This window comes from Pinus tabuliformis, chromosome Q, assembly GCF_031772625.1.
Source record: "Pinus tabuliformis cultivar Carrire ecotype Pingquan chromosome Q, CPIR1, whole genome shotgun sequence".
Classification (NCBI taxonomy): domain Eukaryota; kingdom Viridiplantae; phylum Streptophyta; class Pinopsida; order Pinales; family Pinaceae; genus Pinus; species Pinus tabuliformis.
Window position 1 is genome coordinate 407,767,562 of NC_142296.1, and position 27,908 is coordinate 407,795,469.

Consider the following 27,908-nt stretch of genomic DNA (forward strand, 5'->3'; position numbering starts at 1 on the left):
AATAAAGAGAAGAATGCATAGAAGATAGATTTAGGTGGTATTAGTTGTCAAGGTGATGAATGAGGGGTTGTCGGGATTGCCAATTGAAGTTATCTGGTTGCTTTTCAATTTCAAGAACTTCTTAGATGATGTAAAAAGTGTAATAAGAGTTAAAGCTAAGATTTTGATTTGATCAAAACAGATTAAGTGTCTTGATTTAAAGAAATGTTAAGCAATAATGGATTTTGATATGTGAATGTAAATACCATTATTTTAAATCATTATTCAATTTCAAATATTAATATTTATTGCATTGCTCCTACTTGCTTATTAAAAATTATCATTATTATTTTCATTCAAAATAACCATTTACATAAAAACTAGCATAACCATATAAATAAAGTGGTTGATATGAATGCAGTGAAATCAAAATTGAAATCAAAATTAACGTTTTAGTACTTAAATAATTAATCATTTTAACCTAAATAATTTTTTCATTGTTATTATTGTGTTGTTTTGCATTGCTATTTACGTTGCTCTTGGACATGGCCGACTACCATTTAGTATTGTAAAGATTTAATAAAATTTAACTCTTTGTTACAATGCAAACTATGTGGAAGCCTTCAAGGCCATTAACTAACTTTTTAATCTGAAGTCTTATTTGGATTTCAAAGGCAAGAGCTCTTCGGGATGCTAGTTAGGCCATAATTCTGGGTAATTACTTTCACCATGACAGATTTACAAAGTTACTCAATCAAAGGCATGCCACTTTGTCCCTCTTTCCTGGAAACTTTGAAATTCTTTAGCATCAGAAAAGAAAGGAAAAGGATGGGTTTTGTAAGAAGTAACAATTTACAACTACGTTTAAAAGAATAAATGGGATACATAAGAGAGCTCAACTGCAGAGAGCAGCACTTCATTCACTGTTAAGGTTACAGGCAATATTCTTTAAGCCCCCCTCTGAAACTTCTGGACATGGCAATTCATATCTGAAGCCTTGCCAGCTGACAGTGAGAAACTGCACCATTCCAATAATAGATATCCATATATACATGGATAAATGTTACCCAAGCCTGTCACTGAAATGGTGCAGTTGCAAGTACAAAACTAAAGAGGAGATATGGTCTGATCAACAGAGAATTTATCGACGGAGGTAACGGGCTCAGGTTGACACATCTCAGACTCCGTAATAATTTTCTTGTCTGATCGCATTCTCTTGAGCCTCCTTTTCGTTTCATCATCCTCCCTCTTATCCATAAATTTGGCAAATGATCTCAGAGCCCTTGCACTAGAGCTTAAGGAAAGTGAACTATGACTGGAATTCTCAAAATCTGTGTCAGTATAACGACTGAACTGCCATATCATGCGACAGAAAAATATAAGCAAGGCTATAGAACACACAATTCCAGTCGCCAAAAAGACACCCCAAAATAGTTTCAGACCAAACTTATTGGACTCGACTTGATTGCTCTGGCTATCACATATATCAATTTTCAACCACTTATCATGAATTTCCTGAAGCTTCCCACTCTCAGACAGGGACAGGATTGCTGTGGACATGTCGGCTGTGAATGGGGACTTATTTGGAAAACCCTGTTCATACCAACATATATCTTATCACAATTTTCATATTTTGATAAAGAAGAATAAAATGACGAACAAAGGTTAGAGGAAGTCTACTTACAAATCCCCATTCTTTTTTGGCAAATTCTCCACCCACAATTGTAAATCCACAGTGGTTGGATAAAAATAATTGAATATAGGGAAGCTCATCCACAATTGCCGCTACACCTCCTTTGTTTGGTCCCAGAGACAATGCTCTAGCATAGCTCTCAGGTGAATCGAAAGGAACTAATCTGGATTTGGCTATATTGAACTCTTCTGATAGATAGTTTCTAACAAATGATCCTGTTTGATATCCTATTGGTGAATTGCTTCTTATTAAGTCACCAATTCCTTGAACCTTTGGTGGAAGATGCTGCGCAGTGAGAATTGCTGATAGATTTGCTGTGTAACTTGAATTAATGATTAAGACCACAAATAACCATATGATAAGCACTGCTCGTCCTAGCGTGCTCACAGTGTCCCCTGCATCAATGCCATATATATCTGCATCATATCGGTTTGCTTTCTCACAAACTTGTTTACACAACTTACATTAGACACTTGCATGAATTTATTTCGGCAAATACCGTTCCCTTACATTAAACCTGGTGAAGCTTCACTATACTGGTAAGATGCATATTTGATAAATACCTTTAAAAATTCCGTTATATTAGATCTAGTGAAGCTTCATCATCTTGGTAAGATTCATATATTTTAAGCTGATTAATCCCATGAAAGTATAAAGCAAGCAATGTAACAAACAGAATGAGAAGAAAGATTACTCACCATGTGAAAAGAACATCGTAGAGAAAGCAAACCTGCATGAAACAATATTATATTTTGGTAAAGTAAGCCATTCATCTTTTCCATGTAAAACTACTATTTCAAATGTAGCTATAGCATATTTTGTCAACTCTTGTTACACAAGGTATATCATGTTGTTTGACTGAATGAGATTCCCAACTTTCCATTGCATTTAGAAACGTGTTCTACATTAGGGTTTATTCTCCAATGAATTAATCTGTACAGTTTTAAGAACCTTGTATATCACTAGATTATCTTTTGTGAAAGGACATTCTTCTTGCATTAATTCAACAGTAACAAACTTCGTGGAATATAAAACATAATACAATTAGCACAATTAAATCTTGAATACCTGGGATTTCCAACTTTTGTCCTGGTAGGATAAATTATTGCGTATTATAAGCCAAAGGTTCACGTTTTCCCAACACTTGTAATATACTATATATATGCCGTTGAATCTTAATCATATCAAGTGAGCAATCAAAGCCAAGAAATCAAATTAAAGTTCCACAAAGCTACACGGCACTGCACATACCAGAGAACATTGCAAACTTGCTCCTTTGGATGCCCTCGAAACTCTTGATTACTTCTGTGCTCCAGAATCCATACAACAGCTCCTATGATGAGGAAAAAGGCACCAGTCGTACACCACATCTCTACTGTAAATGGACGCAGGAAAGCCCATGCATTGGAATGTATCTGTGGTATAGGGACTACCACAACTAGACCTGATTCTACGTAAGGCTGGGTGAAGTCTACAATTTTCCACCGATTTGCCGCAATTGCAACATCTCCTATGACTGCATCAAACTTCTGCAGGAGTTCAGCTATGAATAGCTGCACTGAAGTAGTATGCATATATTTATTTTCAAACCACATGATAAATTATCCAAGAGCGTGTAAGACTAGTTGTGAGGTAACCACCAGGGAAACACTTTTTCAATTAAGTTACCAACCAATTAAGGATTCATTAAAATTTAACACATACCAACCTGTAAAGCGACCTGCTTTACGAGATCATCATAATTGGGTGTAGAATTTCCATTTCCATAAGGTTTAAATGTGTACTGAATCTTATAAGGAAGCAATTTCACTGCTGCAATAAACACATCAATACAAAATCCTGTCACCATGCCGCTACCATTTGCTGCTACAAATTCTTTGAAGCCTGTCTTTCTAGGCACAACAATCACAAGTTGCTTGCCATGCACCCAACCCCGTGGCAATGTTTTGCTTTCACCAGGCCATATAATATCAGAGAAGTTTGGCTTTAGATAAGATTGTGTATCACTGATGGCAACTATATTTTCTGGAAGGGTGACTGATAAGCCTGTTCGATGTGACCAGTAACCAACGCTATGGAAGCCTGTACCAGCTACATTGATAATCTCAAAAGTAGAACCCATCAAGTTCCTTCGTTTATCTAACTGTACAGGACCTGCAACACCCTTGAAATTAGTTTGTAGTATTGTCTTTCGTAACTGTGCTCCTCCTTCAAAGACCTTCAGTGCTGCTAGTTCTGACTTGCTTCCACTCGAACTTGATAGAGTAGATTGTTTTGCAAAAGAGATATTTCCTCCTTGGTTCAAGTAGGCATTGATAGAATGAGCAATCATCAATATACTGTCATAAGCATACAGTCCAAATGCATTCAAGGAGACATTAACCATATTGGCTGTTTGTAAATTTTTCCACCTTTCTCTCAATATATGCTGCTGTCCTGAATTTGGAGTATGTGGACGCAGGCTAATTAACCCTTGAAGTGATTTCATGCTGTCAGCTTCAAGTAGACCAGAATCTAAAACAGAAGATAGCCAATCCGTGGCTATCCAGACATAGCCGGTGCTCAACATTCCAATGTCCTTAGCTTCAGAAATAAGTTTAAGACCAGCATCTGAATACATATGGACTACAAAAACTCGTGTATCCATTGAAGCCAAATTTGCCAAGACATCACCCATCTCGCTTCGGCCAACTCCAGGAGTCATAGCTGCCTTATTGGAAATCTTAGCTCCCACAGTTGTCAGAGCATCCCCTAATGTAGAAATTCCATTTCTCCCATAGTCATCATCTATATACACAGCAACAACTTCTTTCCAACCACAAGAATCCACAAAAGCTGCAATTGCTTCCATCTGAGAAACATCACTGTGGGTCATACGGATAAAATAAGGGTATTCATATGATGTCAGAGTTGGATCAGTAGCTGCAAAGGACAAAAGTGGTATTTGAAGTTCATTTGCTATATGAGATACAACATGCGCAAGAGCAGAGAATTGTGGTCCTACTATTGCCACTGCGTCTTTTTCCATTAATGCCAGAGCTGCATGAAAATCAATCATCGCATTAAAGACATTAGAAACTATATTTTTCATGTACTAATTAAGAATACATTAAATTCTATTTGAAAGTTCTAAATTGGAACATTTTTTAAAAGTTTGCGATGTTTAGTTAATTGGATCCATTGACATAATAAAAGTCAGTTTCAGCAGCTGCATAGCTTGCTTGGGAAAATGTACAGTAATTGATGTAGTAAAAGCTAGCAGCTGGAACAGTTGTTCACTAAACTGAAAATTTATATGAAAGACTGTTACAGACTCAGTCGCGGCTACTGCACAAAATATTTTGATACCATCCACGTATCACGAATGTTGAAAGGATAAGGTAGCTTCAATAACCATTTCCCTTGCTTATACTTGGATGTATTGTATTAGTTGCAAGAAACAAATAACTTTACTACACAGATTGAACGACCTGGATTATTGATCATAAAACTCTTTTGATAGATGATGATTACCTTGTCTTATTTTTTCTCCAAGACAGCAGTATGCCAACTTCATCTATGAAGAAAATTTACATCATACTAGATAGGTAGTAAGAAAATATAGTTTTTTCGGCTAGTTCAAGTGGTGAAATTCTTCGAGCTTCATGCAAGAGGTCTCAAGATTTTCCTTAGGGAAAAAAAGGTAGTAGAAAATAAAAAATATACTATATAGGATAAAGGTACTGTTTTGAGATTCAGCATTGAGGCACAAACACAGACACAGTCAGAGTAAGCGAGCTATACAAATTATCGCAGAAACATCAGTTTCATTGGTTTGTGTTCAAATAACTTTACTAATTCATGCATATGAATCTTTTTCCCACATGGCTGTCAATTTCCACTTTTTGGTGAAGAAGTGATTATCACTGCCAAGAGACTTCTACTGGCAAGATAATCAATTGGTAAATCCAAGATTTCACCGATTTTATCAATTGATTTAAATTCCACACAAAACGATCAATATCACTGGAGCTATTTCTTTAGTGCTAATCATAGTTGCAAGTTACATAAAGTTGTTTAGAAGTTATGCAAAGACATTGTATATCTTAATCTCCACTTACATGAAAGTTCTAGAACATACAAAACTCGTTGAAAAAGTAAAACCGTTGATCTTGAGCTATGAGAAAACTTGTTTCTTACATCCAAAAGGCTGTGGCATTAGGTTAAAAGCATATTTATATATGTTATTTCCGTTTTCTTGTGCAACTCATAAAGGGTCCACTTGAAGCCCACATTCATGTTATGAGCTATGAGAAAACTTGTTTTCTTCTGTCTTTGAGCTACCAGAAAGCTTGTTTTCTTACATCCAAAAGCCAAACCTTTAGGTTAGAAGCATATTTATTTATTTTATTTACCCTTTTCTTGTGCAGGTCATAAAGCGTTCACTTAGGGCCCATATTCATGTCATGCAGAAGCATTTCCTTACTTTTTTCCTTTATATTTCAATTTATTAACAAATTTTATATGTTCCTGGATTCAATGTTCACGGAGATTATTGTATCACGGGTAAAGCCTTCATTGTTTCTCAAATTTCAAGAAATATCTAAAATGTACAGAGCTCCTTTTTGTTTACAAATATATTTTCAAATTTGAAATGCCTCTGACTTTATTACAATGGGCTCTACTGTTTTGAAAAGGACTTGGAAAACATGGCAGGGTACTTATCTATGATGGAATTTTCATGAGTTTAGACATATCTGGGATCTTGGTAGGAGCAGCATTTGGTGCTTTAGTAACTCTTGGGGTTCTCTTGCCAGGCTTGACGGTAGGCTTCTTTCCAAAAATAAGAATAAGAAAATGGAAAGATTTGTGGCATGTCAGATCATCATAATTGGTTCTCATGGAGGGACATTTCCAATAGGTTGTTAAATTATGAACCTAGTGCCTGGCAATTAATTCCTAGCAGATTTATCACAGACGTACTCAATAAAAGCACAAATAAGGTATTAACAAAAATAACCAGAAGAAGCATGTAACCAATCTCACACATAGACAAACATACAAATTTTGCTCAATCAACAGCTCATCAATAATATTAATAGTCACGGTGTATCCTCTTGTTGCACATATTAGGCCAGTGAATGCTATAACATGGATGGATGGTTGGGGGAAGGGAAGGGAAGGACCATCTTCATACCACCTTATTATTCTGGAATTTACCACTTATCTGGGGCAGAAAACTGAGGAATGGGTAGGGGAACCCACTCACTAGAGGCCACCTTTCTTCATTGAAATTACCACCAGAACCTACTTGAGCTCCCTTATTCGGAAAGTGACCCAATTTGAGGAAAAATACGTACAACAATTGGATCTGATCCAGCTGATCAAGCCTTAAACTTGCCTGATATGGATCTCCTTGCTGCCTCCCTTGCGCCTTCCTTGCACTCGAAACACTTGAGTGGAAATCCTTCTCTCACCCTGTCACTGAGATCCTCTCTCAATCTTGTGCCATTGTGCGATGCGTATTCTCCCTTGGCCTAGCCAGTCTTTAATAAACTTAAGTTATGAGTGAATCCCTAACCCTAATCTCCAAAGTGATTAACGACCGACATTAAATCTCGCATCACTTGAGATCAACAGTCTAAGGTCTAAGGGTCTATTAGGTGACTCCTACATGCCCAAATACTTAGGCTTGTTCAAAAGTACCTGCCCAAACTACAAACATCAACACTCATGCTTATCAAGGAAGGTACTTCCTTCACTTGGAATTGGCTTCAATCTTGCATCTGCTAACATAGTTACTCCCTTTGAATTGGAAGCCTTCCCTGCCACCTAGTTCGGAATCATCTTCGAAGACCTGCTCCCTTTGGACTTGTTCCTAGAATTCTCCTACTCCTAAACATCCTATAAAGTCATCTCATACCATGAGACCTTCTTGACATACTTGGAAGGATATACTAGCTAGTTCTTCCCACCTAAACTTGAAGGCTGACTCCATTTGAACTGCCCAAGCTTTGAAGCTTCCTTCTCCTTGTTTTATGTCACTTTCCTATTGCTTTTCATGGCTTGAATAGGTTGGTCTTTTAGCCTACACAAGTTTCCCTTTCTAACTCCAATGATGTGACCATCGTCAGAGCTAAATCCCATGGGTCTGATCAGTGCCTATCCATCCTGGAATGCTACAACAAACCCCTTCTTCTCTATCATAGAGATTGAAAGAAAACTTCTCCTGAGTTCTGGCACCCATAACACATCCTTCACTTTCAATGTGTCTCCTAACTCAAGCTAGAAAATCACTATCCCAACTCCCTTCACTACATGTTTGGTATCAGCTCCAAACTCCACATGCAACTTTGTATCCCATTCTATCAGGTTCTCAAACAAATCCCGTGCTCCTAGCATATTTTGTGTGGCTTCGCCATCCAATAGCCACGCACCAGCTAGTATGGTGGTCAAGGAAAGGTAGGAAATAAGTGAGAATTTTGTCTCAAACTTCCTGGCAAACTCTTCCACCTAAGCTTCTGCTAATGCAACTATACCTAACTACATACCCTTTCCACCCTTCTTCCCTTGTGGACAATGTGAAGCATAATGTCATGTCTTATGACATGCAAAACACTTGACCTTAGCCGATTCCTTCTTCTTCTTCAGTTGTGAAGCTGACTCCTCACTCCCACTCAAACCTTTTCCCTCGCTCTTCACTATCTTTTCAACAAGAGTCATGTCCTCATCACCTTCCTACCTGTTAGCTTTTTCCTTTGACTGCTCCCTCATCTCCTGCAGGATGTAATAATCCCATAGACTATCAAATGAGGGTTAGTTCTCTTAAGCACAAATACCTTTGACGGATGGATCCCACATCCCTAGGAAGTCATTCAATGCCACTTACTAACTTTGCACCATCCACTGTCTACCCCACCACTGCAAGCTCATCAAAAATTTGAGTGGTCTTCATTAGGTAACTTGTCACTAAGTCAAATCTGATCATCTACATAGACTGATGCTTGTCTCTCAATACCATTTTCCTATTTATAGTCTTCCTCTTATATAAAACCACCAAAGCATAGAACATCTCCTTGGCTGACTTCTTCTCGAACAATTGAGTAATCTCCCTCTTTGCCAGGGAGCCTTCTCCTTGGCATTTATCAGCTCTCAGATCACCTTCTCATCAATCTCCTAGAGATCCTTTTCCTTGAGAACCAAGGTGACCCTAATCTTCCAAGGCAAGAAAATTGAGGTTCCATCCAGCCTATATTCAAACAGAAGACCCGCTGCAATCATCTTCACCAAATCTTGTTGAAGATATGTGCTATGTCCCATTGAGTACACTTAACTGAAGAAATATGCCACATCCTTTAGGCACCCACAAAATTAATTTGTTGCCAAACCCTCAATTAATACGGTTGGATTACCTCCGTCAATCTTGTCGATTGCAATAAACTATTGTTACGTCAATCTGCCAACCCCATTTGCAACCTTGGTTTGTTGGCCCTACCCACTCAACACCTGTTGTGACGATTTGTCAGCCCTAAGCTCTGGCCCTTTTGTCAACCAGTGTTATTCACATTGGGCCCCCACTTAAGGATTGTGCTATGTTGCGACTATTCAGCAACCACTTGCTCTTCCTTTCTCCTTCACACAACCCCAACACACATGCAACATGTGCACTGACTCTCTTGTCGTGTTTGGATTGTCGGTCAAGCTTATACCCATGCACGTCTACTCGTGCTCGACAGCTACTCCACACCTTTGCACAGATTGTCACATTGACGTTATCCTTGTGTGATTCAACCCACACTAATCACGGCTCCACACCACCTATCTCCCATGTGTCTATCATGTTGACACCCTGCAACGGCCTACTATTGATCAACATGGCCTGAATCCCTGCACATTATCGGCCACTACACTTTTGGCATGTGTGTTATCTACTCCCCAAGCTACCTTAACACCCAACTTGCCAAAGCTTTCTCTCATACCTACAATAGTTGGGTGGGTGTCAACATGGACAGTGTTGATGGTTGTCGGTTGGTCTCCGCTCCCACCCCCCGCCTGTGGGTCTTTCCACCCACTCAATCATAAATTTTTATTTAGCCCATCCTGTACGTATGGACTCAACACCAACTTGCATCACTTGTATGAACGCATTTTGTCTGAGTGTTCTCAAATGACCTATGTTTTTCTTTGCTGCCACATATGGTTGTAGCCAAACCTAGCCCCTGCAAGACCTGTACAAACCTCGCACTTTGAGATTGGCTTCTCAGAGTTTTCGCACCCTAGCACCCTAAAATTAATTCCAAGCAGATTTATCACAAATCTACTAAATAAAAGCACAATTAATATATTAACAAAAATAACCAACAGAAGCATTTAAGTTTTAACGAATCTCACACATAGACAAACACACAAATTTTGCCCAATCAACAATTCATGACTAATATTGACCCCAGACCTATTGGGGTTCCATTACTAGGAAAATGGCCCAATCTGAGGAAAAATACATACAACAACTAGATCTGATCCAGTGGACTTCTAGATTTCTTTGTTGCCTCCCTTACACCTTCCTTGGACTTGGCACACTTGAGTGCAAAATCCTTCTCTCACCCCATCACTAAGATGCCTCTCTCAATCTTGTGCCACTATGTGGTGTATCGTCTCCATTGGCCTAACCCTTCTTTTATAAGCTTGAGTTATGATCGAATCCCTAACCCTAATCTCCAAAGTGAATAACACTCAATATCAAATCTCGCCTCTTTTGAGATCAATGGTTGAGATTAGATTAACTCAAATTTATCTCTTATAAAAGAATTATTTTAATTAATAATGTAATTACGAAGGTCTAAGTGTCTATTAGGCGACTTCTGCATGCCCAAACACTTATGCCTGAAGTACCTACCCGAGCTACAAACTTCTGCATAGTTTCACTCTCAATCAAAAGTATAAGCCCAACTACCTAGAAGTAATTAATGCAATTGATTCGTCCAACAGATCTAAAGCTGCTCTGAAAGGGAATCAGATAATATGGAAGCATCATCTTTGCCCCACTGGTATATTTATCCCTCATTTTGAATCTTGTTTGTTATATAATCCAATCATCCCAAACTGTCAAATGATAGAGAGTTGAGTGCAGATGGTGCTAAAGAACTCTGCTAAGTCCTGGCCTTCAATAGTTTTGGACGTGGTAATTTCAAAGTCATGCATGGCTTGGAACGCCCTGGAAGGGCCCTGGGCATTCTTCATATATAAATACAAATAGTCATTTTTTCATAACGGTTAAAGAGGATTAATCCATTTGGTTAACTTCCTGTGCCTTTAAACTCAAGGTGCTTGGGTGGCAGGCTTTGCTCGAAGAACTGGCTAACAAATATAGACTGGCCAGATTCTGATACAACTGATGACGTCTGTATCTAGCATAGAAAGAAGCAAATATTAGACACATATTTTAGGATTGCAAGTTCACAAACCAACACTTTGTCTTCTACAGGACAGAGTTTTTGTGATATGTTTTATAGGCCCAGACATTTGAGGAAAGCTCCTTTGGTGTTCCTTAGCCATGTAAGAAGATACCATGGTGGCTTTAGCATCTCCTCTGGCTCACTACTCTGTCCCGTTTATGGAAAGTGAATGTAAAGATAATTTTGAGGGTTATTAAAAGGATTTCAATAGAATGGAGTTCTATAGCTTTTCCTGGATGACAAAGCAGTTCAAATTTGTATTCAGCAAATTCTGCTTAGAAAGTACATTCTGTCCTTTAATATAAGAGCAGATATGCTTGCCTTCCTGACCTTGGTAAGGAGAGGAAATTCAATGGTGTGAGGCCTGCACTTTGTACTTTGCATTGTTGTGATTAGGGCTTTGAAACAAAAAAATAACATATTCACTGATTTCAGTAAACATTACCACTCAGCATACGGGGAACAGCCATATTCACACTAAGGTCTTCATTTTTAATCAATATTTGAGAGAAAGTTCAGTGCCAGAAGCCAATGATTATGCATGGGTAGGAGAGGCCTGCTCTTTGTACTTTGCATTGTTGTGATTAGGGCTTTCGCAAAAAAAAAAATAACATATTCACTGATTTCAGTAAACATTGCCACTCAGCATACGGGGAACAGCCATTTTCACACTAAGGTCTTCATTTTTAATCAATAGTTGAGAGAAAGACCAGTGCCAGAAGCCAATGATTATGCATGGGTAGTGAATATTCAAGAAAATAAATCTTCATACTCAAAAAACAGCAAGCCAACCAGTGTCCTGTGAGAATCTACTTAGGAAGAAGCCGTTTCACACTTACAAGAAATTTAATAGATGATTAATTTAATAATTCTCAGATGATTAATTTGATAATTGTCAGTGTGTGTAAAGATGGGTTGGTGATATTCCCCCACCAGGGTTCAATGCCCCGTAGCATGTATTAGCTCTTAGGCGTTGATTGGGTGACACTAACAGCTTTTTCTCATATATATATTCAATGCGTCTATTGGTATACATTCACATATCTTCCTACACCTCTCTTTATCGAGATTAATTTGTCTTCCCACACCTCTCTTTATTGAGATTAATTTGTCCTGAAAACTGTGAGGTCTCTTGGTAGAAGATTCAAAGTGCTGTTACTTTAACTGGAGACAATTGCACGCCCTAGTAAGAAGCCAAGGAGCAGTTTGTACAAATTGGAAAGATCAAAGTAACCCTATCTTTCTAAATCCAGCATCGTACCAGCACCTACATTGCTCTTAGGGACTTCAAATCCTTTTAGGATCCATTTCAGGAATGTTTTTTATGTGTCTAGCTTATCCTTTTAGGTCCATTTCCAGAATGTTTTCGGTATGTACACATTTTAAAAAATCCTAAATTAATACTAAAACTCTGACAGCTGCAACACTAACACTTCTGGTATTGTCTAGTGAAGTTAAATTTCAGAAACGGTGCATCTCATATGTTGTCTATTATGCAATAGTTATTTGTTCAATTTTTACAGAGTTCCTAATAGGTACTACCCAAACAGTCATTGATACCTTTAATTAATCATTCAGAGATGAGAAGCAGAAGAGGAGTCCAGAGTTGTCAAAAGAAGAAAACGAAGCTTTCTTGTAAGTACAAAATAACCAAGGTCAGCTAAAAAAATGTTAAGCTTGCGAACCTTCTGCAGTTCCTGCGAAGGCATTGCAATTAGAGTCGACCATATGTAGCACCAGCTTTGTCCCGTTCAGCAAATTCGTATTGTTGTTCACATCTTTCACCGCCAACTCTATAGCCGTCTTTGCCACTCTTCCAATTGTAGAATTAAATACGAGAAGAGCACCGACATTTACGAAAGCAGGCCTTGTATTCGCAATGTTGCTGACATTTCCATCAGCGTTTGTGCAATAACTCGGAATGAATACGGAGAATGCTACAACCAGAATGACTAGATAATCCTGGCAGAGCACAAGAGGTAAATGTTAAAGTATCCTGTTCAACGTTCTAACTTGGATAAAAAAGGCAATGATTACCCAGCATGAATGAAAAATGTAAGCATTCCGATAGCCTACCATCAAGTATGAATCAAGATGACGGGGACATCACACCGACGCATTTGGAGGCCAGAGATTGAAACAGCAAGTCCAAAGCAGTACCTGTTTTTAAAGAAAAACAATCAAAAGCCCCGTGGTTTGGAACCATTATACACCTTTAATTTTAAGAAGAAAGGCTAAAGCAAAGAAATTTCAAGTGAATAATAGCCAAAAATTGATACCTAGAGCTTCAAATGACTTCAAGCTATCGGGCTTCTGAACAACAAATGTGAATCTGAGCATAAGTCTCTGTCTGGATTGACCATGAAAAACCCATCCATCCCTGTAGGTTCAGAAAATGACTTTGAACCAGGCGTTTGCCAAACAATTTAAAGCCGCTGATAATTTTAGCCTCGGAATTCAAAATAAAGATCCATGCTTCACCAGGCAAATATAATAGGATAGCTCTTAAGCCTAACGCCTTAAAGCTCACGAGCTTGAAATACAGTGGATTCAAATTTGAAAGTCAAGCATCAAGTTTTTTTAACAAAATAGATCCGACGGGGTCTGAAGCCGCCGGATTGAAAACTAAATTTAAAGCGTTAATCCCATCAACAAAAAGTTTCAGAATTTAAAGCTCGGCAAACCTGGTCTGAAGGAGACATGTTCAAGGCATTAGGTCGAAAGTTCGAAAGAAATAAAGTTCAAACTCGGAGTACATGAAAATAACAGGTAAGGCATCGATTGCAGAGCCCAGAATGGATTCTGCGGCTAAATAAAGGGAAAATTTCGACGGCAAATTAAACAGAATAGTATTGTCAAAATTTATAATTTTAGGTGCTCTGCTACTTTTTGCCATCCCAACAATTCCTCCCTCTCAGTAAACGGCTCCAACAGAATATATACACAGTGGGTCAGAAAGTTTGAAATTTGCAGCATAAGAATCTATGAGTACAATGATGGGAGCAACATGTTAAGTCATAAATCACTGGAAAGAATTCAAAAGCACCCAACAAATTGAAAGAATCAAAAGCACCTTACAAGTAGCCTTAAAGTCAAATCAACTCTCTCAAGAAACCTTAAAGTCAAATCAACTCTCTCATGTGATTTTTATTATTAGTTGAGATTGGCACATTTCCAATTTATGATATCATTGAGGTTTGAGTGATCATTCATTTGTTATCTTATTAGTTGAGGCTGACACGTTTCCAATTTATGATATCTTATTAGGTCATGCTTGCATGTTCATATTAGGTCATGCTTGCATGTTTCCAATTGAAGCTTCATTGATTATTCATTTGCTATGTTACTTAAAGAAAGTTGAAAACATGAATAAGTATAGGTGGCCCAAATTGGTCGTTGAAGAAAAGCTAAATACCTTGAAAAAGACATGGATAAAGCAAAACACCAAGTAGGTCGGCAAATAAGACATAAATTTGCATCATGGTCGGAGGAGATAAAAAAATAGGTGTTAAAAAAATTAGGATTGTCATGTGGAGCAATCACAAAAGCATAAAAAAAGCATATTATGTCAAAGAATTTAACACATGGAAAAATGATGATAAAGAGTATTTGAGTAAGAGAAAAACTAAAATTTTAATTGCCACAGTGAGGACTAGCTCGCGTCATCTAAGATATGAAACTGGTAGATGGGTGGTCCATAAAGAAGAATGGGAAGAAAGAACTTGCATCCTGTGCAACAGAGGGGTGGTAGAAACAAAATGGCATTTTGCAAAGAATGTGCAGCATATGAAGCTATTCGCTATTCGTTGTCAGTGTGATAACAATGTCAGTGAGTTTTCCAGAAAACAAGACTTCACAAAACATCGAATTTCTTCCTCGAGATCCATAACAACAAAATTAACATAAAAAAAATCTGAATAAAAAATTAAGTGATAGCGGGTGGTCCATTAGACCGAGAGGTCTTATGGACGTCATTAAAAAATCGAGTTGTCTTTAATGCGACTTTTTGGAAGCTTTTCCGATGGGTTTTTTTGGTTTAATTTCTCTAAAATCCGGCAAGAATTTTTGAAATCACAAGTTTGAAGGTTAACTTCTGCACAATCCAAGTGCCCTAGGTTTTTCAGGGGCTAAATACATATATAGTCAAAAACCAATTTAAATAACACAAATTAAGATTTTGCCTCAAATTTTTCCACCAAATTCCCACACCAGAAATTTAAAAAATTCAACCTATTATATTTTGTGATGTAACATTTAATGTAGAGGCTAAACACATTAATCGTAAATCCGGAAGATTGTGAATTTAAATCCATTTGATTTATGAGACATGTATATTTTAATTATTATTTTTAGTATTTTATATTATAAGTGTAGATTTTTAATAAAGTTCAAAATAATGATAATATATTTTGATGTTTTTAAGGACATTTCTTCTTCTGCACGCATTGGATATAATATTTAGTTTGCCATTTTTGTTACATTACTAAAATATACATACTTCTTTAATAAATATACATAATTTTTATTTTTAACCTATACTAAAAAAATAGTATTTCCCTTTTCTCGTAATTTCAAAAAATCCCAAACGGATATAAAGAAAAATAAAACATTCTCTTTAATAAATTTTTAATTGATGCGCATAGGATCAAAACAACATCTGAATATTTCCACCGAAAGTTTCCCTCACTCTATATTTTTAGACCATTATACTTCAAGCAATGTGTTTCTCATTTATCAGTATAGTGTTTCTTTAAACTTTATTGTCTCCATTAATTTAATCGAAATGATATTGTAAAAATTGATTCAATTACTCCTTCATACAAATATTAAAAATATATATAAATTTCATTATTTATATGAAAATTTTATAAAGCACATTTGTTATAGATAAGAATTAAATTTAAATTTTTGTGAGATCATTTTTTTTCTAGGGAGGAAAATTTATCATAATTTAGTTGTACCAGCAGTGAGGACAACGATTTCTAGCTGTTAACCGCAAATGCATGTTGACTCATCACCATTATTAAAGGAAAACCACGCCACCTGGAATAACCCGCTAGTGGTTCGTAAGGGGACAGGCTTTTACTCCTCCCAGATGTCTTTGGGTCATGGGTTGTTAACCTGTTTCTTTACGTCTGAGGAAGACGAGCTCTTAGCCAAGAAGAAATAGTTTTAGGGCATACTCCAGGCCCTACTTCGATGTGACAACGCGAAGATTTTTTTCTTAATTTTAAAATTATTTTTGTCCCATATTTTTTTAAGAGTATGTATATAAATATATTTTAAAAGTAATTTTTAATTTAAGATAGAGGAAGAAAATTAATATTATTAAAAAACAAAAATTGCAAGTTTTATAATAAAATTAGGTATTAAATAAATTCTAAAATGTTGAGGGTAAAAGAATTTGTCACTTTTGTATTGAAATTCAGTAGGAGACAAATCCTAAAATGTAGAGGGTGGAAAAAAATTATTGTCTTTTTAATATTAAAAAGCAATTTCTTTTAAAAAATCTTAGAAAATCTTATACATAGCCACATTAAATCACAATTTCAAAATATTTGTTATAATATGAGCGTTTATAATCTTTTAACTAAAACATAATGGTGATTTAAAAATATTTTTCTTTAAAAAATTCTAAATATAAACATAAAATTAAAATTTTATAGACCAAATTTGATCCATATTTGGTTTAAATGGATGGTAACCATCATCACAAGCATTTTATAATTCCAAAAAAATAAGTGCTAAATACAATTTCCAAATAACGAAGTCCAGAATTGAAATATTAGAATATAACATAATGATATGTCCAAGTTCCAAAACTTTTAAAAAATTAAAAATTACAAAATTAAGCTAGGGTAAATTTCTACTCATGATTCATAATATATACCACAAATTCATAAATCAATATTAAAGTTTACCATGGAGAGTATCCTAAAGTTTTGGAATATTTGGATTATTCAACTGTGCTTTTGATTATCATATGCTCTTTCTCAATTTCCCTTAAAAATGATGGTCATAATATAACATGCCCATGTATTAGAATTACTAAAATGATGGTCATAATATAACATGCCCATGTATTAGAATTACTAAGTTTGTTATTGCTTAGTGTCACAAACTTCAATTTTCAACATGAATATTTAGTCACTTCATTATAATGGCAAATGAGATGTTTAAAATTTTAATATTTAAATTTATAAAACACATTACGCTTTATGGGGTCTTGAATAAATGGTGATTAGGTGTTCTGTTAAGGCAATCTTTGATGTGAAGTCATGATTCAATTCTCCTTCCCAATCAAAATGATATATTAGACATGATAAAGTTATAATCCCACCAAACTTACAAAAAAAAAAAATACATTACAAAACTTAAAAAATAAAAAATAAAAAAGTAAAATAACTTCACAAATAACAATCTTAATTATTTAAGATATAAAGTTCACAAATTTCCAAAATAATATATACAATTAATAAATAAAACATAAAATATAAAAAATTTACAACTTGCAAAAAGAAATAAAATAATTAACTATAGAAAAAAGAAATTAAAAAAAAAAAAACATTAAAATATCAAATACAAAAAAGAAAAAATTACATTTTCAAATAGAATAATGAACTAAAGGAAAAGGAAAAAAAACATTAAAATATTAAATAAAAAACTAAAAGAATTGCATTTCAAATACCAAATTTGCTTTCACCCAACAAAGTATTAAACCTTCAAATAACAACAATAAACTCCACAAAGCAATGGATGGTGAAATTGAAACCAAAAGATGTACTGCAAGCAATGGATCGCAACTCCAAATGTCTAATGAGAGAGATGGATTTTAATTTAGTAATTTTTCAAATGACAAATGAAACAAGGAAGGCTGCGAAGCAGCTAGTCCCTGCACATAGTTCTATCTAGCCGCCTTTGAATTCGTGTACTCCGCAAGCAAATCAATTCAACAGAAAATCAACTTCACCTTCATGCATCACCGGTGTTGTTGTCGAATTGTCAAAGCGGCAGCCGCAAATGCTGGCAGCTGTGGCAGCACATGGCAAGTAGTTCAATGCACACGAACAATCATGCCGAATAGTTGAAATAGTGGAACAGCATGATGATAATTCTGTTCTAATATATGATAACATGTAATCTAGGTCATATTCAATTGTACATAAATTCAAGATAAGAGAAAAAAACAAAGGAATTCGATATGTTTATGACCTTCATAATTATGTTCTAATCTAAAGAAACAAATGTGTTATGTAAGAGATAACATGCAGCTTGGGCAATGGAAGGCTGATAGAAGGAGAACATGTTTAAGTGGTCCAAAATAAACCACGAGGTCTTCTGGGTCATACAACTGTCAGTACATGTATGAGCCTTTAACTAACACTCGATTGTGGATGCACCATAGAACATAGTAAATATCCTCTACAAGGGTCGTTTATAACTACATTTGAAAGGATGCCACACAACTATAGTCTGTCTCTTTATACTATGTTTTGACGTTCAGAGATTGACCAACAGCACTATATGCCGACAGTTTCCCAACTAGATCAGGAGATTCAGAGTTGATGTTTGAACGCAAATAAGCAGCTTGGCTTTCAATCAGGTTTTCTTCCCAGAAATCTCAAGCCTAACATTTCTTTAGGCTTCTATAACACTCTACTTATCAGATATTTTCTCATATCATACAAAATCATGGTTTTGTTATTGCCAATTTCATGTTGTTCAAGGAAGCATGTGGAACCATGAGTAGCTTAATTTCTCTGCCTTATTTGAAGAACATAATGTAATGGAATTTGACTTATCAAGTTTCACTTTCAGAAAACATAATGAATAATAAATACGTTGATAAATGTTTACAAAACCAAGTACGAAATGCAACTTCTAAGATATGTAGCTCCACAAAGAAATCTTTGGACATGGGCTATCGTAGGCTTCAATTTTTAAGAAGTGGTAGCAAGAGCTAAGAGCAAAATGCAGCTTCTGTATACCAGAAGTTTTAAACAGGAAAGAAAAGACAATCTGAGGATAAAAAGGCATATTTGCAAGGCAGAAGAAATGTATTCCTGCAAATAGGCTCTTTTCAATTTAATTTAAACTTGCTAATATTTTCACAATTAGAGATAATTATAAGACAATTCATTACCCTGGATAGCTACAGGAAAACTAATTCCACTATTTACAAGATTTCTCCCAGTAAGAAACTCTTCACTCCATGATAAAAATGGAGAAAATCATTTTGATTTCATGCAAATCCATTCATAGCAGTTATACTAAGTTTCAAGCAACCCAAGTAAAGAAAAGCATTTAGGAACAATATTAATAATTCGCAAAGTAGAACAAATAAGAATGTTCAAGTTTGAAAATAGGTAAAAAGTTGAAAGGCTTGAAGTCTAAAGAACAACAATGCTTGAAGTCTAAAGAACAACAATTCATTGAATCATAACCCAAAGCCAATGAGAAACAACAATCGAGAGGCAATAAATAACCCAATGTCATCCATTAACAAAAGCATGGTTGAAATCAGAGATATAAATCATACATGGTAAGCATTCACATATAGAACATTGACTCAATATTTGTGACGATACCTAGCATTCTAACTCACAAATGAATATATTGTTTCAGTGATACCAAACTGACATTGATTTTTGCTGCATCGAGTTGCTTTCCTCTGTTTTTCAGATCAATTCACAACACGGCTTAATAAAAATAGATAAACGGAACATAGATCTCACCACAACAGCTAAGAGCAAAAGGTAGGCAAAGCCTTAATGACAAAACTATTTCACATTGCAGTCGAACTGATTCACCAGCCGTTAACCCTGGTAAAGATAGGGGAGTTGTTGCTGCTCATGGAGAGCCACAGGCATTCAAGGATGAGTACAGATGGGCAAGTCTGTTCTTATCTAACTTATGAAGTTATTAAGACACGGACATTCACTGTAGGCCGAGAGATACATGCTGTCTAATCAGCAAAGAAATCCAACAATTAAGAACCAGAATCTACATTAAAAAAGAAATGCATGCAGTTACATAACCAGATACATGCAAACTTAAGCAAAATTCTAGACGAATGCAGAGATTAGGGATGTGAATCTACACTGTAGGCCGAGAGATACACGCTATCTAATCAGCAAAGAAATCCAACAATTAAGAACCATAATCTACATTAAAAAAGAAATGCATGCAGTTACATAACCAGATACATGCAAACTTAAGCCACTGTAGAAGCTCAGGAATGAGAACATAAAGAGTACCTGAAATAAACCAGTGTAGTGGACCCGAAGCGAACTCTTTCCAAACCCTTTCCCATCAGTGAATGGGATGCATTGTTGCAGAAGAATGAAACTGCCTTTCAGCGTGAACAAACAGGGCCTACACGGGGAGAATACCCAACTAGGACTGCCAAGGAGCGTAGCCACTCGGCCAGAGGGAGACGAGCGAACCAGATTCAGGAATCAGATGAACGGGGTTTTGCGCAGAGAGGTGTTGATATTGGGGACTCTGCTGAGCGGGTAGGCGGACACCTCCCGCCATGCACAGACACCTGCACAACAGTCGTTAAGATCAAACCTTTAGCATATGGCGGACACCTGCACAACAGCAACCTTAGCATATGCCTGTTCGGATATAATACGAATTAACATTAAGAATTAACCAATTAATGTTAGCATTAACAGCAAACCGCTCACGGTCATGCATAATGAACTGGGCCTAAATAGCAATTTAGGCTATGGTCGGGCCTCTTCCGCCTCAGGAAGAGGCCAAATAAGATGGCGAAGGAATAGATGGGCGCACATCAACGCAAGGTCAATTCCGAACTTTATAATAAAACTGCAAATAACATACTAAAAAACTGCAAATTAATGCTAAGTCGGCTACGAACGATTACTATAGTCCCTGCCGGATGCCAGATGGCAGGGACTAATAAGAATGAAGTCACTTGTGTTAAGGTTTTTACTTAAGCTTTTGGATGTGGGGTTCACCTTTTATATTGTTATCTTATTTTTAGTTTTTAATTATTTGATTTTTAAAAAAAAAAATTACTCTAAAGATGATTCTTAAAATGTCCTTGATTTGGTTAAAAAAAGATTCCCGAAATCCTCGTAAACTCTTCCTTAGAGAACATTTTCAAAAGATAACAAAATCCCTAGGAAAACTAAACATACATACAACAAGTTTCCATACAATAACCTATATAATTCAATCATGGCCAATCCCAATGTTACTAAATGATTGAGCACTAAGAATGAAAAAGAATGATTAAACAGAATTAGTCTATTTGCTTAACTCCTTGTTAGTTTCAACTAAATGTACTTGGGTGGCATGGTTGTTTGAAGTATTAATATAGTAAAATTGAAATATTAGAATTTAGAAGATATTTTGAGATTGTATTGAAATTTGAATATAAAATTATTTAAATGTTTTTGTTTATCAAAATATATATTTGATTAAAAAAATATATGAGTAGTTTTTAGTTTCTTGTTGTGCGATGATGGATGGCACAATAATATTAGTATTGATTATTGTATGATAGAATTAAAAATGTAATTTTGATCAACAACAATATGCTCATATTAACTTATATTAACCTTTATAATCTGACAGTAAAAACCCTTGAATGAATAAGAAAGCAATTCTATGATGGAAATTGTATTGCGTGTGGTCTTTCTAACTCTATAATGATGTCTTATGCTAAGAATTGTACTTGCAGCCAGCACCATATGTATCTCATCCATCATGTAGAGAACAAACAAAACCAAAACCCTTACTTAAGTAGTAGTGAAACTAGTGATTTACACTAGGAGTTTTCTTCGGTGTTTATGATTATTAAGTGTTCCAAGGATACTAGCTATACCATTTGCATGCTTTGAGTCCTCTACTTTCATGAAAGGTCACAAAGCTCACAATTTGTGTGTGCAAGGCACTACAATTTTTAGGACTAGGTTAATTTCTTCCTTGAATGGGATCTTTGAGTCCATTACCATAATTGCATCTTCCCTCTCATAGATGTTGATTAAAGTCTAAGAAAAATCTACTTTAATGTCCTTCATAGGTGAGTGAGCCTCTCGTAATTTCATTTCCTATTGTTGTTGTCTCATATCTAGGCAGGTGACAAAGAAGAAGAAATTAAAAAAAAAATGAAAATTAATAATTTGCTTTCCTAAAATCAAAAGGAACTTCAATCAATTCATGTTGAAGATCTTGTGAAGCTTTGCACACATTTAAAATTTATCGAAGAAAAAAAAACTTATTAAAGGTTCCTTTTGTTTTTGCTTGACGTTTGTGAATCAAATCCCCAATTGTTCAAGACCAAGTTGCAAGAGGTTAAAACATGTATTTTGGAGGTAGATAGTGAGAATTCTATCAAAGTTTTCATGTTTTTCTTTTTTTGTCGGTTTTAATGGCTAATCATGATGAGGATGAGCTAAAGATGGCGTTGCAAATGAGCTTGCAAAAGAAATCTCTAGAGTCGAAGCATAACACGCCGACAAAAAATGCAAATGTAGATGGTTCTTCAGTTGAGACTCCCAAAGCCATCAACAAGTGTTTGCAACATGAGCTTCTCATAGGTAATGCCAAGAAGAGAACACTCACAAAGAAGGCGACAAAAGTGAAAAATAATGTTGTTAGTAACCCTCCCTTATTGCAGAGTTTTAGTTACTCTAACATTAAAGAAAAACTATCAACTGTTAAGAAACCATTATCGTTGCCTTAGCAAGTCTCTACAGGAATTATAACCATGGATGATAAAGGGCATAATATTTTTGCTCAAGAAACAAACCACTTGTATAAAATGGTTTTTGGAAAAGTCCCAAACTACTCAACCTTACCTTGCCACCTCCAACTTTGGCACCAACAATATACCATATATCTATGCTGCAATTATAAAGATGGCATTTTATTTCAAAAAGCAGTCGTAAGATTATGAACTTATTGTCTAGTTGAATTTAAAATATATATATATATATATATATATCGAGTTTTGAAGTTAAATATTAGATATTGTGTTAGTTTTTTAGCCATGGTGGGTTAACAACTCGTTGGAGTAATCTAAATAAGGTCTGAGATTGAACCTTCCAGTTTACACTGTAACACCAAGAGCATATCCAACAACTCACAAACTAGATATACCAATAATTTATGACTTAGTAAGAGCCTAGACGTCTCGACCCTACTGCACCTACTCTTTGACCCTTATCACAACAAGCCAACATGTCTATCTACAATTGAAATAGAGTGGAAAGTTTAACAAACCATTTCCCAACCAATTGAAATAAACCCAAGATTGTCACAATATGGAAATCAATCATGGTCAACCATGTTGAACATCACATTGTGACAAAGATTGTCTCAATATGAAAATCAACCATAAACAACCATGGTCAACCATGTTTATTTCATTTTTTATAATATTTATCATATGATTTATATAACTTGCTTTATAATAATAATAATAATACGGTTTATCGTGGTATTTTCTCATTATAAAAATTGATCATGGTCAACCATGGTCAATTATGGTCAATCATGGTTAACCATGGTCAACACTGGTTGAACGCCACATTGTGACAAATATTGTGTCAATATGAAAATCAACCATAATCAACCATGGTCGCCCATGGTCAACCATGGCCTAACGTCGTATTGTGGCAAAGATTGTCTCAATGTGAAAATCAACCATGGTCACATTGTGAAAAAAATTGTCTCTTGGCCCAATGTTACATTGTGATAACCATGGTCCAATGTTGCATTGCAACAAAGCTTGTCTCGATATGAAAATCAACTATGGTCAACCATGGTCCAAATTCGCATTATGACAAAGATTTTCTCAATATGAAAATTAATCATGTTCAAGCATGATCCATCCTCACATTGTGACAAATATTGTGTCAATATGAAAATCAATCATTGTTAACCATGGTCAACCATGTTGATTTTAGGATTTATATACCTTGGGTTCATAATATTAATCCCTTGGATTTTTAGTATCAATCCCTTGGGTTTATTAGCCCTTTGGGTTTATAGTATTAATCCCTTAGGTTTATTAATCTAAGGGTTCATATTCCTAGGGTATAATATTAATCCTAGGGTTTAATATAAATCCCTTTGGTTTATAATCATGGTCAACCATGGTCGACCTTCACATTGTGGCAAAGATTGTCTCAGTATGAAAATCAACCATACTCGACCATTGTCAACCATGGTTAATCATGGTCAACCATGGTAAACCATGGTTAGCCATGTTTATTTTAGGGTTTATATACCTTGGGTTTATAATATTAACCCCTTGGGTTTAATATTATTCCCTTGGGTTTTTAGTATTAATCCCTAGGGTTTATAATATCAATCCCATGAGTTTATTAATCTAAGGGTTAATCCCTTGGATTTAATATTATTCCCTTGGGTTTATGATTCCTTGGATTTTTAGTATTAATCCCTTAGGTCTATTATTCCTTTGGGCTTATTAGTTCCTTGGGTTTATAATGTCAATCCCTTGGGTTTATTAATCTAAGGGTTCATATTCCTAGGGTATAATATTAATCATAGGGTTTATAATATTAATCCTAGGGTTTATTGTAAATCCCTTGGGTTTATAATCTGTGTCAACCATGTTCAACCATGGTCCAATGTTGCATTTTGACAAAGATTGTCTCCATATGAAAATTAATCTTGTTCATTTGTGGTTCAACGTTGCATTGTGACAAAGATTATGTCAAAATGAAAGTCAACAATTGTCAACCCTGGTTATTTTAAAGTTTATAATATTTATCTTAGGGTTTGTATACCTTGGGTTTATAATATTAATCCCTTGGGTTTATGATCTCTTGGGTTTTTAGTATTAATCACTTGGGTTTATAATAACAATCCCTTCGATTTATTAATCTAAGGGTTCATATTCATAAGGTATAATATTAATCATAGGGTGTAATATTAATCAGGGTTTATAATATTAATCCTAGGGTTTAATATAAATCTCTTGGGTTTAATATTATTCTCTTAGGTTTATAACTCTTTGGGTGTTTAGTATTAGTCCCTTGGGTTTATAATATTAATCATTGAGTTTAATATAACTCTTTGAGTTTATAATATTTATCTTAGGGTTTATATAAACCCAATATTAATCTTTTGGGTCTAATATTGTTCTCTTGTGTTTATAATTCCTTGGGTTTTTAGTATTAGTTCATTGGATTTATAATATCAATCTGTTGGATTTATTAATATAAGGGTTCATATTCCTATGGTATAATATTATTCATAGGTTTTATAATAGTAATCCTTAGGTTTAGTATAAATCCCTTGGGCATCGAGGAAAAATAAATCCCTTGGGTTTATAATCTTCGTCAATCATGGTCAACTATGGTCCAACGTCGCATTATGACAAAGATTGTCTCCATATGAAAATTAATCATGTTCAATTGTGGCTCAATGTCGAATGGTTGACCATGGTCAACCATGGTCGACCATGTTTATTTTTAGACTTATAATATTTATATTAGGTTTTATTTACCTTAGGTTTATAATATTGATCCCCTTGGCTTAAAATTATTACCTTGGGTTTATAATACCTTGAAGTTTTAAAATTTATGCCTTGAGTTTATTATTATTATAATATTTAATTAACAATAATATTAATTAATTAATATTATTAATATTAATTAATTTATTATTATTATTAATTAATAATTATTATTGTTAATTAAATATTAATTAGCATAAATTTATTATTATTGTTATTATTATAATAACTATATTATTATTATTATTATTAACTATATTATTATTATTTATCGGTGTTTTTCAACCATATTTGTTAATGTGGTTGTGCATGTGGTTGATATACCCTATCAGCGTATATCAACCACATTTATTAATGTGGTTGTGCTAGTTTATGACTTAGAAAGATTCTAGACGTCTCAACCCTAATGCACCTACTCTTCAATCCTTATCACAACAAACCAACATGTCCATCTACAAATTGAAACAGAACAGAAAATTTAACAAACTATTTTCTCAACCACTTAAAATAAACCCAAAAACTAGATATTGTGGTTGTGCATAGCATTTATTAATATTATTAATATAATAATAACAATATTATTATAATTATTATTTATCGGTGTTTTTCAACCATATTTGCTAATGTGGTTGTGCATGCAATTGATCTACCCTATCGACGTATATCAACCACATTTATTAATGTGATTGTGCTAGTTTATAACTTAACAAGATTCTAGATGTCTCAACCCTACTACACTTACTCTTCAACCCTTATCACAACAAGCCAACTTGTCCATCTACAAATTAAAACATAGCAAAAAAAATTTAACAAACCATTTTCTGAACCACTTAAAATAAACCCAAAAACTAAATATTATACTAATAAACAAAAAAAACAAACTAATAACAATTTAAAATAAACAAATCAATCACTATAATCTTACATTAGTCCATACTAATAAAATACCTTGGAATGACACACGGGAATATTCGTAGTCGATTTTCTTCTTTGGAACCCTCGAGTCAGGCCACCAACCTTCTTTTCAGAGTGCTTGATTGTTAATTTGACTTTAATGAAAGACTCCATTAGCTTTGGATGAGTGCAGGTCGCCAAACACTTGATTAGATTCCTCATCTAATCCTTTGGATGAGTGGTCACAATAACCACTAAATCCACTAATGGAAAATATTGTTTTTACACTGGGAGGGCAACTTTGACTTTAAAAAACGAATATTTAATATTATATATTAATACTTTTAAAGTGTTATAAATAATCACACATTTCACAATTTTCAATTAAAAAGCATGTTAAATATATAAAAATCATTATTTTACCCTTCATACTTTTCTCATTATATATTTAAAAAACTAAGGGAAGAAGATTAGGAAGAGAGTAATTTGGTATATTTTTATTGGTTAATACATTGAGGTTTTTAAACCAGCTTACATTTATTTTAATTTTGGATTTATCAAGTTTAGAGAGGGATCAAATTTTTGAGGCATAATTTTTTTTAGAGTGAAAAAACTTGACACTTAATAGGTCCAAATTTAAGATGGACCTAGGCTAGTTTAATTATTAGTTTTCGCACTTCTAGAGATTTGGTCCCTCTCAGCAATTGGTAGATCCAAAATTAAGATGGATCTAGCCTAATTTAATCATTAGTTTTTATTAAAATTCTTATGATACGTGTGCATAAATTGCTCTCATTTATATTTTAAAAAATTATATATATATATATATATATATATATATATATGTTTTAAATATTTTTTATTGGTTTAAAATGTGAAACATATTCTAATGATTATGTCATTGTGTAGTTATTGAATTTAAAGTGGTAATTTAACTCTTCTATATTTTAAAACTTTTTTTAATATTTTTTTAACTAGTTTTATTTATTGTTAAAATTACAAAATTAATTGTATAATATGCATAATTTTAATGCTCAAGAGTGCTTCACTTCACATCAAGTGCCTTTAAATAGGTTATACTAGAGAAGAATATCATGGGAAAAACCATGGGTTCTTAAAATCTAAGTCTATTTTTTACATGACATGACAACAATATAATAAATGAAAAAAACACTTTTATTTATTTATAATGAATGCACATTACAGTGGTGGCAGGAAGGGGAGGGATTATTCATAATCCCAAAGGAAAAACAATAATTAAGTATGTTTGGGGTCTAGGCAGGAAAGCTGAATTGTACGGGCTCTATATGGGCCTCCTTCTCACTCTCTAGCAAGGTGTTAAAGATCTCACTATCATAGGGGACTCCTTCTTGGTAATCAAATACTT

At 34.6% G+C, this 27,908-nt stretch overlaps 1 protein-coding gene across 3 annotated transcripts; it reads right to left on the minus strand.

The window, feature by feature from the left end:
• Positions 1–729: 729 nt before the first annotated feature.
• Positions 730–14,231, minus strand: LOC149219908 (glutamate receptor 3.3-like). 3 transcript variants are annotated; one of them, XM_089384544.1, is made up of 9 exons: positions 13,791–14,231; positions 13,386–13,486; positions 13,183–13,266; positions 12,792–13,068; positions 3,381–4,711; positions 2,924–3,225; positions 2,371–2,402; positions 1,664–2,067; positions 730–1,572 (listed from the first exon to the last, which is right to left on the minus strand). In XM_089384544.1, exons 3-9 carry the CDS (start codon positions 13,183–13,185, stop codon positions 1,087–1,089), a joined length of 2,835 nt encoding a protein of 944 aa, XP_089240670.1. In that variant the 5' UTR covers positions 13,186–13,266; positions 13,386–13,486; positions 13,791–14,231; the 3' UTR covers positions 730–1,086. The 3 variants fall into 3 exon arrangements, with proteins under 3 accessions (XP_089240670.1, XP_089240672.1, XP_089240671.1); XM_089384546.1 differs by having other exon boundaries at positions 2,924–3,198; positions 13,386–14,231; XM_089384545.1 differs by having other exon boundaries at positions 2,924–3,201; positions 13,386–14,230.
• Positions 14,232–27,908: the final 13,677 nt, after the last annotated feature.